General features: G+C 40.6%; 2 protein-coding genes across 3 annotated transcripts; both read right to left on the bottom strand.

The window, feature by feature from the left end:
• Positions 1-821: 821 nt before the first annotated feature.
• On the bottom strand, positions 822-4,407 carry LOC307268754 (protein mono-ADP-ribosyltransferase TIPARP-like; the record flags this gene model as incomplete). The annotated part of the gene is made up of 5 exons (XM_080051500.1): positions 822-1,272; positions 1,796-2,062; positions 2,335-2,522; positions 3,048-3,210; positions 3,623-4,407. 5 exons carry the CDS (start codon positions 4,405-4,407, stop codon positions 822-824), a joined length of 1,854 nt encoding a protein of 617 aa, XP_079907626.1.
• Positions 4,408-5,559: 1,152 nt separating this feature from the next.
• Positions 5,560-9,625, bottom strand: trim35-14 (tripartite motif containing 35-14). Of its 2 annotated transcripts, none has more exons than XM_080050693.1 (7): positions 9,565-9,625; positions 8,587-9,035; positions 7,894-7,989; positions 7,573-7,803; positions 7,460-7,482; positions 6,979-7,097; positions 5,560-6,602 (listed from the first exon to the last, which is right to left on the bottom strand). In XM_080050693.1, the coding sequence occupies exons 2-7, from the start codon at positions 9,004-9,006 to the stop codon at positions 6,058-6,060; spliced, it is 1,434 nt and encodes a 477-aa protein (XP_079906819.1). In that variant the 5' UTR covers positions 9,007-9,035; positions 9,565-9,625; the 3' UTR covers positions 5,560-6,057. The 2 variants fall into 2 exon arrangements, with proteins under 2 accessions (XP_079906819.1, XP_079906820.1); XM_080050694.1 differs by having other exon boundaries at positions 8,587-9,049; positions 9,565-9,582.
• Between the last annotated feature and the right edge of the window lie 7,218 nt (positions 9,626-16,843).

Here is a 16,843-nt window from a genome sequence, read left to right as displayed (position 1 = left end):
CCAATTTAATCAAGAATTAAATAGCCTCGCTAAATTAACTAAAACAGAAACCTAATCACCACCCTCCTTTAAAGGATGAAAAGATAAAACCACACCGCTGCCAGCATAACGCGCAAACCACCCACAGCATGGTCTGCTGCAAAATGGGCACAAAGGGAGGCCAATCTCCTGCTTATATACTGCCCTCAGAAGCAGAGCTAATTGAACATGACTGTGTGTGATTCAGTGACTCAGCACACCTGAGCTCACTCCATCTGTGGCAAATTAAGGTAACAGACAAAACACATGGCTTTAACGTAACACTATTTACAATAGTTCACTATTAGTTCAATAGATGAACTCAGACACTTGTTGCCGATTGTTGCAGAATGCTATCTACCTTTGAAACTCCCTTTTTCCTTCGAAGATTCCGTTCCCGACTCCCTCTTTATCTATCCTGTTCCCAGCACATTTTTCTAGTTTCACCTTGATGTTTGCTAAAACTGACTTCTATTCTGCAGTTGAACTGATATAGTGATGACTCTACGGACTACTCTATAATAATTCATGTATTCCTCTAAACTGCACTTTGCACTCTGCAGTGATTGTTCCAACCATTCTCTGTATTGGCCACTCTCCTTGCAAGTAAAATAATTAAAGACATTCGTTGGTGTTCTTTATTCAGTAAGAAATATATAATGGTACATTTTTCCATAACAAACATTTTATGTCAACAAATTGAGCATATTCTGCAACTGCAGGTTAAAACACATGACATCTGATACTATTTAAGCTTATTTTACAACACTTTGAACAACTAACATCAACTATCCCAGCTATCCTCAAACAGCAATCTCTTTGGGCAGCACTTGATACTTGATGAGGTAGTACGGGTAGCACTGACAGCTATCAAAAACTACAAACATGGTGGGCTTGTCCATGTTGTCCACACAGGCATCATACAGACAATGCTTCTTTGTCTTGTGGCTGAGTGGCGGCGGCCGGCGGTAGATGCCTCTTCCGACACACACCTTCCCCACCAGGACTTTGGCCAGGAACATGTGGCGGACCTTGTCGGGATTGCCCATGGTGGAGAACCTGTCAGAGAAGGAGGCGCTGGTGGCAAAGTAGGAGCCATAGCCGTGGGATGTCCCATTAACGCCGGCCATACGAGGGTCGAAGTTGTTGTGGCAGATGTCCTTCGAGGCCTCTCTGGCCGTCCCGTGGAAGAGATGTCTCTCCAGGGGCTCCTTGGACTTGGTGTCGTGCTGCTTCTGCATGTATGCCTTGTGCCTGTCATAAACACGGAGTGTTTAGAGATGTAGCTTGTGTATTTTGTACCGTTTCCCACATCCTTAGACTTTACTTTACATTTTCTTAAACACGATTAAGGAACGATAGTTTACGTTTACAATTTGTGATATGATGGATATGGTTGGTCATGAAACGATGAACAGACAATAGCAACATCTGTGATCCCATGAAAAGACCCAAACAACTTATTAGTTACTCCTCAAACTTCAATGAGTTTTGTCTATAGCTCACCCCACCCCAAGTCAAATGTGTTCCAACTTAAGATGTGAATATTAGTTTAACATAAGTTAAATATAATTTGTTGGGAGTGGACTTTTTTCAGTGATACATTTGGTGCTCCAGTGACTATTCCCAGCAGCAGGACAGCAAGAGATAAACTACACTTCCCATGTTTACTGCAATGAAGGAACATATTACCGTCACATGTGCATTTCACTGGTTTTCTACATTGCGAGAAAAAAAACATTATCAATTCAAACCCACTAAGTAACTCTATCATTACCTTTGGTACTTGTCCCAGTGGAGGAGGTTCTGGACCTGCTGGATGGAGATGATGTCCACCTTGGTCTCAAACAGGCTGGTGTAGAAGAGTTCCTGGACCTTCCTGTGGGCCTGTGTGCCAGCTGGGACGTCCATCAGAATGTAGTCCTGCTCTAAGGCCGGACACCACACTGGAGGATACCAGGAGCTGAAGTCCTCCAGAGGGTTCACGCTGAAGTTAGCCCCTGGTGGTTCACCAACAGAGTCAGACTGGATAGCTGTCCTGTGTCTGGGAGAAGAGGAAGTTTTTCTTTAAAATTATTAATATTATTTTCAATAATCGGAACAAAAAATCTTCTAAAGTACAAACTTCCCATAAGTATTCTTAGCACTACTCTGAAGGTAAATACAGAATGATTGGTTTATATGTTGTAAATTGTCAGATTTATAAGACATTTTCTTCCTAAAAAACATGCTGAAAATGCATTTTTAAGTCCTGTACATAGTATTTTTGGATGTATAAAATGTATGCAATAACAACAGATCTAGGATACTGCTTACTGCAGGTGAAGCTGCATTGAATCAGGGGAGCGGTAGACGGGTCGACAGCGAATCTCCCTCTGGAACCCTGTGGTGACGTTGGTCTGAGTCATGTCGGTGAAGTCCACCTTGTAATCCTGTTTGTCAATTTTGAAGGAACACGTGGGCTTCTTCTCACTCATGTTCTTTAACAGCCAGCTGGACTTATCCTACGAAGCAGAACCAATCAGCAAACAGCATTTTAAAATTTTTACTGTATTTGCAAGTTAATTAAAGTGGTAAATGTCTGATGACGAGTTGTGACAAGGGATTAGGGTTGCAAAGGGGTGGAAAGTTTCCGGTAAATTTCCGGAAAGTTTCCACGGGAACTTTTGTTCGGGAATTTGGGAATATTCAAAATTGGGAATTATAGGAATTAACTAAATGGCTGTAATTAAAATCTGTTTCATATCCAAACATAAATCTGAACATATAAACACTATGTTTTGTCATAGGCAGACATCCACCATACAATTAAAAACATTACATTTGATTTATTTGTAAGTAGAACTTTATCAAGTTGTGATTATTTTATGAACAATCAATAATTTCACAGAACAACAAAAACATTAATGTTGAGTAAAATATTACTCATCCGGGCGTCTGATCCCACCCATTCAATGAATTAAGTAAAATGCCCTACTTTTGCAACCCTACAAGGGATATTTAAATTATTAAAAAGAGGAAACCTTCACCTTGCTGTACTCTTCCCAGCTGTTGCTGTTCCACCAGTAGACTCGCAGTTTGCTGGGAAAGAAAGGGTTGTCCCCTGGACTGTCAGAATTAGTGAGGCGTCTCACCGCAGAATACTTAGAGGGGTCGTCCAACTCCACAAAGTTCAAAGTGTAGTTGACACACCTAAAGGGAGGGAAAACAATTAAAAAACCATTAAAATAAACTAACGTTCCTGTTTTTGACTGATATTTCAGAGATATAAGGAACTGCTACCTGTTCGTACTGTGTGTGCGCTGAAATAAAAAATCCATTGTGAATCCACAGACTAGGCTCAGTAAACAGACATGTTGCTATGGTGGGCACCCTTTGTTTACATCCCCTTCGTATACCAGTTTACAGAGTCTATGGGGTATATGAAAACCAGATTTTTTTCAGCCCACACAGTACAGACAGGTAGTGGATTGTGAGGATATATTCACTGATTTTTTTTTGACTGAAAATGATTTTGACAACAAGCATTCTCCAGAATCGCTGACTACACCTTTAAAGCTAAAACCAGAGATCTCACCCCAAGCCTGGCCCTCCTTATTCTCACCCATCCTTGATGCAAATCGTCTCTTGATCGACGTCACAGTAGAGCCTCTCCAGTGTGACCTGAGATCTGGGGTTGATGTCGACCCACTGGTTGCCGTACACTCTCCACAGCTGCCAGTGGAACGGGTAGGGGGTATGGTGCAACTCGCACATTTTCCCCGCGCGACACATTCGCAGGAGGAAGTCGTCACAGATGTGGATGTCTGGAAGGCTCTTGGTGTGGTACAGGGAAGTGTCTGACACTTGGTCGGAAGGGGCTTGCTGCTGCTTGGTGGGGGTGGTCGTCGGCGTCAGGGTGTCGGGTGGTGGGAGCCCTTTCTTTGTCTGAGGGGAAAGCTGCGGCTGGGTGATTATGACAGGCAAGGAGACGATGACTGAGGTGGTTGGGTTAGAGTGGTGTTGTCCCGAAGGGCTCGGTAGCGATTGGGGGAAAGTGAGCATGATTTGGGGGGCGCTTTGGGAGCCGCCATTTTGCTGATTGATGGACCGGATGACCATTTGAGGTAGCAGGAGGCCAGTGGAAGCTGACGCGGTCTGTGCCACACCTGTGCCTTGCTCGGAGGTCATAGCAGGGGTTAGATGGAAACTGATGCTGTAGGGGTTGACGGTCCAGCCGATTTGGACCCGCTGGGACCTCACAGCGTCCCAGACGGGAAGGCTGGTGTCAGTGTGGGGAGGGATTTCAAGCAGCAGGAGAGATGGGCTTAACATGGTGACTTTGGAAGATTTGGCAATGGGCTCTGACACTAAAGCATCCTTTGCCAGCTTTCTTTTGGCAGGTGGCATCTTGGACCACCTGTTAGAAATGAGGATTTTTTAACAAATAATTTTTTGGTAAAATAGCACACGGTGAAGGCTTAGACTGAAGAGAGTTTAGCTCAAAATGTCATCCAAAAAATTAAAAATGTACATGCTCAAAGTAATAACAGTGCATATAATCGAAGTGCTTTGCTTTATATTACGAACAAGTGTTTTTCCTGTTGGCTATATTGATACAATACATTAGATTTTTTTTTGTGAAATAGAACAAAGCACATGGTGGAACCTTAGTTTAACTCAAAATATCGTACACAAAATACAAATGCGCAGCTTAATGTAATGAGATAGCATAGAATAAAACAGCTTGACGTTATATTTAGGAAAAAAATATTTTTTCTTCTTGACTCTATTGAATTCCACCAATGTATGCAAATGTAACTTTACCCCACCTCTTACTTACATTATAACCTCAACTTTTTCCCCTTCTTGTTAATTTTTTAAACATTCTCAGCTATAAGCTACATGCACTATTAGCATAAGGGCTATAACTAGCTAATTAACCTGTTGATAATTGGCTTACCGTCACATTCGGTCCTCGCGCTCTGCTGTAGCTTTTTGTTTCAGGGAGCTTTGGAGGAAGATGGCAGCTCCACGCAACTCAGCTGCACTCAGAAAAGTATCGAAGTAATTCTAAACAGACAACAGAAAGTAGAAGAAAAGTAAAGTAGAAGAACTTCAGTCGGTAAAGAAGAGGACGACAATTTCGACGTGACAGGATGCAACGTTCAGTGGGTGGGGTAAGCTGGACGCATCAAAATGCTGTTAAAATTCAAATAGGCTAATGGTTGCTACTGAGATTTCTTTTTTAAATATAGGCCTACAGTATATTCACATACTACTTTACCTCTACTATTCTACACTTTTTATTCGAAGTGAACTGTGTGTGTGTGTGTAGTTACTTTGTACTTTATAAACATTTTTAATTGCACAATGTCTGCACTATTGTTTGTATTTAGGCCCCGATGTTCTCTTTATTAGAGTTCCCTTCTAGACATTTTCTCTTTTTATGTTACATTGTTGAAGGAGGCCTGAGACTCAAGAATTGCATTGCCATCGACTGTTCCTGTAACCTGTTGTGCATATGATAGGCTATATTAAACAGGTAAGTCAGAATATTTTTTAAAATTATTTATTTGTAAATTGGCACTCACACATTTCTGGAACATCATTAGTATTTGCACATTAAGCATGTTTTATCGTTTGCCATGCATACATACATATTTTACATAGCCTACGTAAAATGGGCTTCAGAAAAAAACAACCAACATTTAGAATTCAACATGCTAATTTGACAGGTTGCAGTGCACCCATTTTTAAATACACGTTGTGCTGTCAGACCATAGACTATATAAAATAAAAGTGTCAGACTGGGACAAACAAATTTAAAGAAAAAGTTGGGAACCTTTATGGTAGTTCAAAGTGCAAGACCAATTCGAAGTTCACAATCCATTACTGTAAACAGCACACACAAAAAGTAATCATTAGGTACATTTTAACTGGAAAAAGGTCAAAGTATTTAGTATCAAACCAGGAAATAAAGTACTGAAACTGTGCAATTCTGATTTTACATTCTGAGCACCCCCCTCAAAAAAAAGTTGTGTAGTTGGAAATGTGGTCTCAGCTGTACTCGACAGCTTTCACAGTCACTGCCAACGGTTCAATTGTCAGAGGACACTGCGGACAACCCACCCAGAAGTACGGAAAGACTTTCTCGGTGATGGCGTGCTTGAAGGTGTAGATGAGTGTGTTGTCATGCGAGTCGTGGAAAGACACGCGGCCCTTGTCGCAGTCCAGCAGCACCCTGATCCTCTGCGGGTTCCTCTTCGGGTTAAGCCTGGTTAAGGGCGAGGTGCCTGCGAAGTACATCTTGTGGTAGAAGTACACGCACAGGTAGCCATTTTTCAGTACAGAGGACACCTTCGTTTTCCGCTGGACGGATTCTTTGGCCACACCCACGACCCACGCCGTGTTGTCTCCCACGGTGACGTCCCAGGAGCGCTTGCCTGAGGTGAAGCCCTCGTTGCCTAGCACCCCAGAGTCGGGATCGTACCTCTCGGGGTTGTCGGGCAATCTCTGCTTCTCATCGCTATCGAGAAGGCTGGTGAGGTCGTCTGACAGGATGAGCCACGGGGCCGCGGTGTTAGGGTCCAGAGTCACCGGAGCTGAAGAAAACATGGCAGAATTGTCAGTCAGCTGTCTTCGGTTAAGGCAAAAACATTGTTTTTTTTCAACCAACGGTACATTTTTATGAGTTTTACTTCCGTAACATGTCTTCTTTCATACTGGTATGAATAAATGGCCCAAAATGTACAGTTATGCATTTATGTCACTGTACCTTGTCTTTTATACAACCATCTTTAACGGCCATTCTCTAACCATAGTTTTTACTATACTCTGAACCAAACATCGCAACTTTTAAAATCACTATTCATCTGTATTGTCTCGTCTTAATCACAAATTTTTTTCTCCACCACAGGAATACATGAAGCAACTAAGGAATGCACTTCAGCGTCACCTGAGCCCGAGGTATGTACTCACTGTATTTGACGATGTTTTGCATCTTCTCCCATAAACGAAACGCCATAGAGCCCACATGTTTGGCCACATCTATGAGCGCTCCGGGAGCCATGACTGGATCTTCAATTGGGCTGCTGGCTCTGCAGGAAGCACAATTAGGGACTTTACTTATCTTAGTATAACATTTTAGAGTGCTTTATTAAAAAAAAGGACAAAAAACATTAATGGCCTAAAACATTTAAAAAAAACATACACATAACACATATACAATACATGAGCATAAAACAAGAACACATGAGCAAGCATATACAAATAATGGCATATAAAACAAATGGCATGTAAAAACCTAACACAAGTAGCATATAGACACAGATAAAAGTGCATGAGCGGTTGAGCATAAAACAAATTAAAACACAAAATAATTTGAACAAAGACAAAAGCACCTATCACATACATACATGTTGGTATAAAAAAAGAAAAGTGAAAAAAGCTTTTTTTTTACCTTGCTAATGTCCTCTTGCATTTCTGAAAAAAGGGGAAAATTCACAAAAAATATTTCTTTATAATATTTACTTTCAAGTATCTTTGCATATATTCAAACATTCACAAACTTACATAAAGGACAGAGATGCCCTCCAAGGCAATTTCCTCCTCTAAGGCATCAATGGATTCAGACACGGACGTTATATCTCCGGTAATTTCCTCAATCTTCCGCATCATCGCTCGCCTCTTCTGCTCTTGCTCCTCCCTCAGCTCCGCCATCTTTGAATCTTCTTCGGCTCGGAGGAAAGCGTGAAGCTTTTCAAACTCCTCGCCGATTCTTTTCTCCACATATTGAGCCTGGGTCTGCGATCGAAAACCGTGTAAAGCATAACTTGGAAAAGCTCCTGCAAGACCTCTATACATTTTTTTTTACCAAGTATCCTAGTACTTCACCTGGATGTATTCCACGGTGTCCTCATAGTTATCCTTCATTTTGTGAAAAGCGTCCTTCTTCTCCTGCAGAGAGCTGAGGGCGGCCTTCATTTTCTCCTACATAATGAAGAGAAAATTAATTTGGCACGTTGAAAAGAAACTTGACCTTTTAAAAACTACGGCTGGCAACATCCTTGAACGTAACAACTCATCAGAGCTAGTAAGGGGACTTAGAGAGACTAGAGAAGAGTATTGGGGCCAAGGGAGAGAAACAAATGCGTCATTAATTATGCAGTATATGCACGTTGAAAATAAAAGCTCCGTGCTAAAGTTGGAGAGATGTTGACAGATCTGAACTCCAGGGATCACTAACTCATAAGCACACATAACACAAGGTAGAAGGTTTTGAATATTTTTTGCTTAGCTGTTGCCCTTTGTAGACTGTCCCTGTGCTATAATTTCACAGCCCTCTGTACACAGAGCGCAATGTTATTGTGGGAATCTGTCAATATCTTTTGAACTTTACCACAGTGTTTAACTGTTGAGTTTATTCTTGAAATGTTTGCTTTATTCTTGAAGTGCATAATGAAAAAACAAACTTCCTCCTCTCATTTTCTTCCCGTGGCCCTAATACTCTTCTGCAGAGAGACAGCCCCAAGCTGTTCATTATTCCACCACAGTTCCGACATTTTATCTTAAAGGTTAAGTATTTACCTTCACATCTACTACAGCCTCATTTACTGGGCAACAGTCGTGCTGCTTGTGCTTCCTCGACGTGTGGCAAACCACACAGATGGGCATCTGATCCGAAAGGCAAAAGAGCTTTAGCCTCTCCCCATGGTGAGGGCACGTCTCCCCCGGATCACAGTACAGTTCTTCCCCCCTCTCCTCCATGTCCTCACTGTCCTGGATGTAGGACTCACACAGGTTCTTGAGGGTGAGGCTTGGCACGGGGTCGTCCACAGACTGGCTTCTACACAGGGGACAGTCACGGCTCTGGCCCCGAGACCAGTACTCCGCTAGACAGGGTGCACAGAAGCTGTGGCTGCACTTGAGGACCACAGGGTCCTTGAAGATATCGCAGCATATGGGACAGGAGAGGTCCACCTCTTGGAACGACAGCCTGCCTGCCATCCCGACACCACCACCACTGCTGTTTTCCTCTGAAAGTAAGTAACTCATTTTTTATTTATAAAGCCCTTTTTAAAACAAAGCCGTTATAAAGTCCTTTACATGGTACACAGGTATACTAAAAAGAATGTGTACATTCAAAAATAATAAAAAAAAACTATACCCAAATAACAATATAAAACAGTGGAAGAGGAGCTAAACAGATTATGAAATTGCATTAAAAAAAACTGTAAAATTGAAGCGCAAAACCAGTTGACAATTTTACAATAAAAGCACAAGAATAGACAGATCAGACAGAACAATCCACAGCATACAAAATACAAACCAACTAAATGGCTTAGATCTATAAAAACACTTTGCCTACAAAGTGAAAGTAGGGCAAAGGTGTTGGCACTGACCAAAGGCCTTGCATATACTCACACATATACTCACACACATGCTGAACTATGTAGTCTATTTACTTCACACTATGGAGAATACTGAACACACAATAGTCATAAAGGATTTAAGTGCATATTGATTCACTGTCAGCCTCATAAGAAACATAAGAACAGATCGTACCTGACAACCAAAAGTCTTGTGACAGGGAGACGTGCTTGGCTTAGAGTTGGGCACTTCCTGCTTCCTGTTACAATGAGTCACCCAAAGGAGGCGGAGTCTTAGAGGCAGAGCCGGCACTGTTTAACCCTTTACTGACCCCTAAAATCTTATTTACAGTCAATAAAACAATGTTTTAGTAGTCCAGAAAAATCTGAAGGATAAACATATGATTAAAAGGACAAGAAAGTTAAATAAACAATGTTGGACACATGTTTTTCTTTTTAGTTTTTTTCTTGAAAAGTAGTGTTACATTTCATTTCTTCAGGGCTCCAAAAAACCTTCAAATGAAACAATGTAAGAAGGAAAAAAATCAAATTCAGATTTAACGCTTATCTTGTGGGGTCAAGAGTAGACTGCTTTAATTATAGGGGCAACAAGCCTCAGTGTACATCGCCATCTAGTGGCAAAATACAGCACTAGGTTTATCTTCAGTGTGCAACTTGTAATGATTGCTAAACCTATATTTATACTAAACATTTTGCAAATTCTTTTTTTTCTTCTATAAAAAAAACACTGTACAGTCAGTGGTCAAAACACACATTTGGTGTATTAATTATTAATTCAGCAGCATAATACAGCAGTTTACACTATGCTGCTTTCCAATTTCTGCTCAGATCATTTGATTTTTAATTAAAATGCTAATAATAAAACCTCTCAATGAATTAATCATTCAATAAATCTGTGATCATGGTTTAGTCCCTACCCACTCAGGCTTTTCTCATATTTCTTTATTTTATTCCCATTTTATCATACAGTGGTACAATATGCTTGTCTATTTCCTGTATTTGTAGCTATTTTTACGCTCCATCGAACAACAGAAAAATTGTCTGCTCATTGGGAAAGTGGGTTCTTGCTCCTTGATAAGCGTATTGTGCAACTTCAGCGAGCGTCTGTGTGTGAACTCTATTTATTTTAAGTTTTCACTCCGTCCACCTGGAGTCTGGTTGTAACCTGTCGGCAGCCTCCACACAGCCTCTTTGTAAACTTGATTAATGGGGTAGGAACTTCTTCTGATTTGGAGGAACCTCCTCATCTCAAGCATTGATCGTCTGGGAGTTGAGGCCTTGGGAAGGGCCCTTTTTCCCCTCTGATTAGAGGCCCTGGGCTCCAAACCAGACTGACACTATAGTAGCTTGAGTTATAGGGAATGTTTTAAAAATAAAGCAAAAACACTGAGGGAAAGTCAACATATTCGGGGATACTCCTGAGGACTTTGCATTTTAGTACAATCTGAAGTTGCTACTATTTCATTTCCATAAAAACAATTCAAGTAAATGAATAGCCTATTGCTACTTGTAGAATGAGTTATAGTCTTATGAATTGCTTGGATGTGATATGAGTAGAGACTAAAGCGACACCATCTAAATTTTAAAAGAAGAAAGTAAACAAGTTTACTCTGACCAACAAAAAGTTGATTTTCAATCAACGAAACACTCACACATTTCTCAAATCAGTCTACAGTGTGGTTTTTGCTGCCATGTTTTGTGTGTAAATGTACGTTTATTTTGTCAAATTTAGATCAGCCGGTAAACAGGTATAGGGATCTGGAACTTGCTAAAAGGAAATGACAGCTCTCTGATGTTAAAAAACAGAATCCAATCTCTCGCTGTCACTTTTTGGTTAGCCGCAGAGACTCAAGAGTCTTTGCTTTTGATTTTGACCTGGGGCTGCAGTAGGTGATTTTACTGATTGATCTTAATGAAAAACTGCAGTCCGACCCCCTCGACTGATGGAGTATTCACATGGCCATCCTGTCACCTTCAAGAAGAGTGTGACAAAAAGTTGTGTTTTCAAAACTTAACTTTTAATTGAGTTTTATTTCCTACAGTCGATGGGACTCCCTTTTGGATTTTTTTTTCACACGAGATTGGCAACACAGATGGTCTGTTTGTCATCCGTAAAGTAAGATTTTGACTTTTCCAGCAGATGCTGTGGTTATTAATTTTCTTCACGTCCCTTCTGAAATGACTCAGGCATGCTGAGCTCTGCTTCACTTGGGCAATAAAGCATTTACTTTGTTTCTGTTTTTGTTTAGGTCGTCGTAAAACATCCTGTTATGTCTACGCAAGCCTTTATTACAGCTCACAAAGATTTACATCAGACATCAATGCATTTATCGCATACATCATCATTCGCTGTAATTAAGGTACGATAATGTCCAAAGGATTCATTGGCTTTTGTGACATTGCTCGTCATAAAATGGATTTACTATATGCTTGTAATGGTGATCACAGGGCTTTATAACTCCTTATGAGCCACATGCCAAGATGTATTTGTCTTTCACGCTAACTGGATATGATACATCACTCGTTGTTTTAGTCTCTCAAGCATACAGGGAGGACTTTATGTGTTTATGAATCTGGACTATTTGTAATTTCTGATGCATGCAATTACAAGTTTGCTCCTCACTTTATTGTGGAGAAAATTCTGCTCTGTCTTATCACAATAACGATAAGATCTCACTCCACCTTTTACATTAATGAATCCTGTCAACATAGATTCCCTGAAGTTGTAATTATTCACCACCACTAGATGTCAGAATGGGCCCACTTATGGCAAAGTCAGCCAAGAGTGTCAAAAGACACTTTGCTTATGCTGCGCATTCATGTAGAGGTGTCCTTACTACTTTGCATCAGAAGGGTTTGAGGTATACAAAAAAATATATCAGTACAGATATGATCTATCTCATCCCTCCATTGATAGTTTCATTGAAAATACCTGTGTGGCTACTACCCAAACATAAGGATAAAACAGTTTACCGCTGGTGTTTACCTGGATGTCACTGTCTGCAGCCTCTCCTACCCCGTAAATTGGTTGTCAGCCGGTGTGACCCAGGCTAAGAGTGATTCATTATTGCTCACACTCTGCTAGTGTTCACAGAGCTGAAGGAGAAGAGGGAGAGGGGCAGGATGTGTATGTGTGTGTGTTTGTGTGTCAATCTCTCAACATTTAATGAGGACAGGCAGGCTAACAAGCAGCAAAGACAACCCCAGTCAGAACCGTCTCACCGCCTGATACTTTACAAAGAGCAACAGGGTCACTCTGACAGTACTTTTGACGGAGCTAGACTGCATATTTTTAGATGAAAGAAAGTACTCCCCGTAAAAAGTAGAAGGAGCATTAAAAACATTATGAGTGGGTCGTAATAGTTTCATATTTATTTAACCCTTGTCAATAGTCTATTAGTGGGCTGCGCTGCTCCGTAAAGCTGCACAGAAATGCCAAAGAATTATGGGGGGCTGTTAGAAGAAGGAATGAAGGAGAGAGAAAGAGATATCTAAAGAAAGGAGACATAAAGATAGAGTTTTTATTGTACGGAGTGATGGCATTGGCAGGCGGTTCTCCTTCACTCATTAATTGGCTGAATGCTGATAGCTCGTTAAAGAGGACCTATTATACTACTTTTCTGGTCTTAATTTCTTGTTTTACACTGCTATAGAGCAACCTGACACGAATCACATCACAAAAAACTATGTAGATTTTCGGGAAGCTCTTTCTCTTATTTTGGCGATCCAGCACGTCCTGTCAACACTTGAGTGTGTGTGCTTCGGCAATCTCCGCTCCCTCCGCCTGTGCATCGGCCATCTCCGCTACCCTCCCCCCCCCCCCCCTCCTGCAAACCCCACTCCGTTGTGATTGGTTACCTTCCTTCCGGAACACTTTCAGTGGCGGGAAGCGCGAGCATGGACCTATAAGGGCGCGAGGCAGACGCGAACAGGGAAGTGACAGCATTACCATACATGGAAACATCCGCGTGGTCACGTCACAAATTTTTATGCGACGTCACAAATTATGAAAGGGTAGACCGCTTTGAAGACGTGACTTCTCGACTGGCGAGAATAGTGTTTAGTGCTCTGCACAGACACCCCAGACTGTCAGCAGGGAATACGTCGAAATGCATGTAAGTCATTATTTGATAATTTAGTATGGTTAAGCATGACTATGAATCATCATAACAACGTTTATAGGTCATAAAAGTCAAAAAGCATCATAGGTCCTCTTTAAGTTTTCTGATTACTAGGGCATCACTTTCTAATTATTCACACTTTGTTAAAGGGTTTATAAGTTGTAACTAATGTTTTTTTTCTGCTTTTTTTCAATTAACTAGTGTCTTATTTAATAGTATATGGATTGATAATGACTAATGTAACTCCAAGTAAATGACACGCAAGTGACAAAGTTAAGTTTAAACTGCAATAACTTTTTTTTGTCACTTAGGGGCAGTGGAAACAAGCTGTAAACAAAACAAATTTAGAATACATAAGTAGCATTAGTATTGACTTAGAGTCATACTTCTATCCATTGGATGAATGTGAATTCATTGTTTATTTGTGTAGCTCTGTTTGTCTCTCGCAAGTCCTGAGGGGAATTTGTGGCTCTTTAGTTGCTAAATGTTCAAATATGTTTAGTAGCTAGTAACATTGTTTTAGCTGAAAACAACTTTCTATTGGCTGGTTAAACATTGAGATTAATATAGAGTGAATATAGTAAAATTGGCGGACCTTGAAAAACTAAATAATGAGCTAGAACTATTCCTCAGGTGTTCTTTCATAGGTAGTGGCAGCATTTTTAAATCTCTGAAAAGTTCAGTTTGAAAACTAAGCAAATTCTACCAGAGTGTTGCATCCTTTGTTTATTTGCCACAATGCACAACAACTTTACAGACGTTAGCTAAAGCTAGTTAGCTAGCAATGAACACATTGAAGATTTGCTTTGACTAATTTCACTCATCGTGAACTCAAGTTATTTCCGTTATTGTCTTCTAACCCTTGTCTTCTAAACTTATTGTATTACTGCTTTTTTATATTTAATTAGCCTATTATATATGTTTTTTACTATAACCATATTTGTACTGTTAAAAGATAATAACAATTCATTGAATGTTGAAATTGCTGCAATAAAAAAATATAACAGCCAGTAGGCAGCAGCTGAGTGAGGGCGTAGTGTGGAAAAGACATTATAAGATTAATATCCCAGTTTAGTCATGATTGTAATTGCTGCCCAAGACAAGAGAAAGAGAGAGGGATGAGGGCACCAGAAATGAATTATGCTTTCTGCCGTAACAAAATTGTAATCTTTTTTAGATTCAAATATTCTCGCGAGGCATTGGTGAATAATTTTCATACTCTTTATATCGTGACTCAAGAGCAGCAGGGGCACGTCATTGTCGTGGAGAAAATACTATTGCACCTCCATTTCATCAGAGGATTCTTTAATGTTGTCCCTCCTTTCACACATGAATTGAGTGCACAGTAGTAATTGGATTACATTCACATTTTCACTGGGATTGCAAGGCACTCTTCACACAGACCAGGTACTGTACCCTTTTTCCCCCTTCTTTTTTGTCACATAGTTATTTCTCCCAACAGCTGGGAAACTTTGGACAACAATCACACACGGACACTGCAAGGCATGTGTGATATAGTAAAAAACTAATAAATTGAGTAACATAGTTTAGGTATTTTCCCTGCCATCTATTTTTAATGTGTACTTGAAGGTGTGTGGGAGGGGCCATCTGAAACACCAAACTCGCTTGTTGCTTGCCCACATCCACACATGTACACCTCGACATCTCCCCAAACACAAATGTGCAATGAATTGGAGTTCAACTCAATTGGAGAGTCTGCTGAAAACCTGGGGCTCAAAAACCTCCTTGAGTCTTTGGAAGGTCGCCAAGCCCTCAAGATTCATAGGAAAATACAGCTATCTACTCCCTCTTCTGTCTTTTAGTGTCACACACACACACACACACACACACACACACACACACACACACACACACACACACACACACACACACACACACACACACACACACACACAAACAAACAAATACACAACACACCTGCACACAGCGGCCGACCCAATGTAGTTTAAAGGAGTGACATCAATTCAATAAGCCCCAGTCTGACAGGAACAGTGCAATACACCACAACACAGCTGCTCTCTCTATCTCCTTGCAAACCCATTTCCCCTCCTGGCTTCCTCCGTTCTCTTTAAGCTCTAGCTCAGCAAAGTAGAGTGATGACAATTTTGTTTTAGCCGGATGAATCTGCTGTCTGGGATGACCCACATCTTTATTAATTTTTTTTTCTTCACCACTGCTTGGCTATCAAAAATGGCATAGACTCTATGCCATAGAGCAGTGGTTCTCAATTATTTTCTGTCATGCCCCCCCTAGGGGACAGAATTTTTTTTGCGCCCCCCCCCCAAATTGAAATACTGTTGAGAACCTGCTAATATTTATTTATTTATCTTTACAAAACCACTGTATGAGTTTCTGGCACGAGTATTCTGCATACAATCACCTTATTATCAAATTAGATGTTAGATTATAAAATTAGCTGAGATAACTTCTGCAGCAACTTAAAAAAAAATTGAAGTTCAGTTTATTAGCTCAATTTGTAACATTTAAACAAGACTACTCAGTCTGTGTGAATCTCAGGACGGAGAAACATGAGCAAATGATTAACCGAGGTTTGCATTTCATTCAAAACATTTTTAAACTGTAAACATAGTTAAGGTGGTGTTTTTTATTATTATATGCCTTCTGTGATGCGATAACCTATAATTCATTAATGTTATTATTAGTCTACTTGCTTGATTTCTTTTTAAATAGCCTACAGAGACACTTGGAGACACGTGGACATTTATTTACTGCAAATCGCGGCCTTTCGCGCGGTTATGACCATACACAAGCACACATCGCGCTTGCCAGCAAAACCTTTTTTATTTTTATTTTTGTGGTCAGTTGGAATTCAAGGCCACCCACGCCCCCCCCCCCCCCAACAACTCACGGCGCTGTTTTTCTGTTTAGATTGAGTTATGTTTTGGTTTTTCCCTCCAGAATGTTACTGTACGTTAGCGTGAATAGGGGAAGAGGGATATTAAAGTTGGAGTCATTGTTTCTGGATAATGCTTGTTGTCGAAATCACTTTTTGTCAAGATCAGTGAATATATACAGGTAGCAGATGGTGGAAAGATATTCACTGATTCTGCCAAAAACTGATTTTGACAACAATCATTCTTAGAATAACCTTAAATGGAACTGTGAGATTCATGAAAAACCTGAAGCTCAATTAGATCAAATTGTAGACTTGTAACGAAGTTGGATCTTTTCGATGGCTTTGTGGTGCTGTTGCTTGTTGCAGGAGCACAATGCACCGAACAACCCTATGTGGGTCATTTGGCTCAGTTAAGGCCAGAGCCGCCTGTCACCATGGATGTATCAAATCGACCA

The sequence above is a fragment of the Ammodytes marinus genome, assembly GCF_949987685.1.
Source record: "Ammodytes marinus genome assembly, chromosome: 22".
NCBI lineage: Eukaryota > Metazoa > Chordata > Actinopteri > Uranoscopiformes > Ammodytidae > Ammodytes > Ammodytes marinus.
The sequence above is the reverse complement of the archived record's forward strand: the minus strand, read 5'-3'. Positions and strand labels throughout refer to the sequence as shown.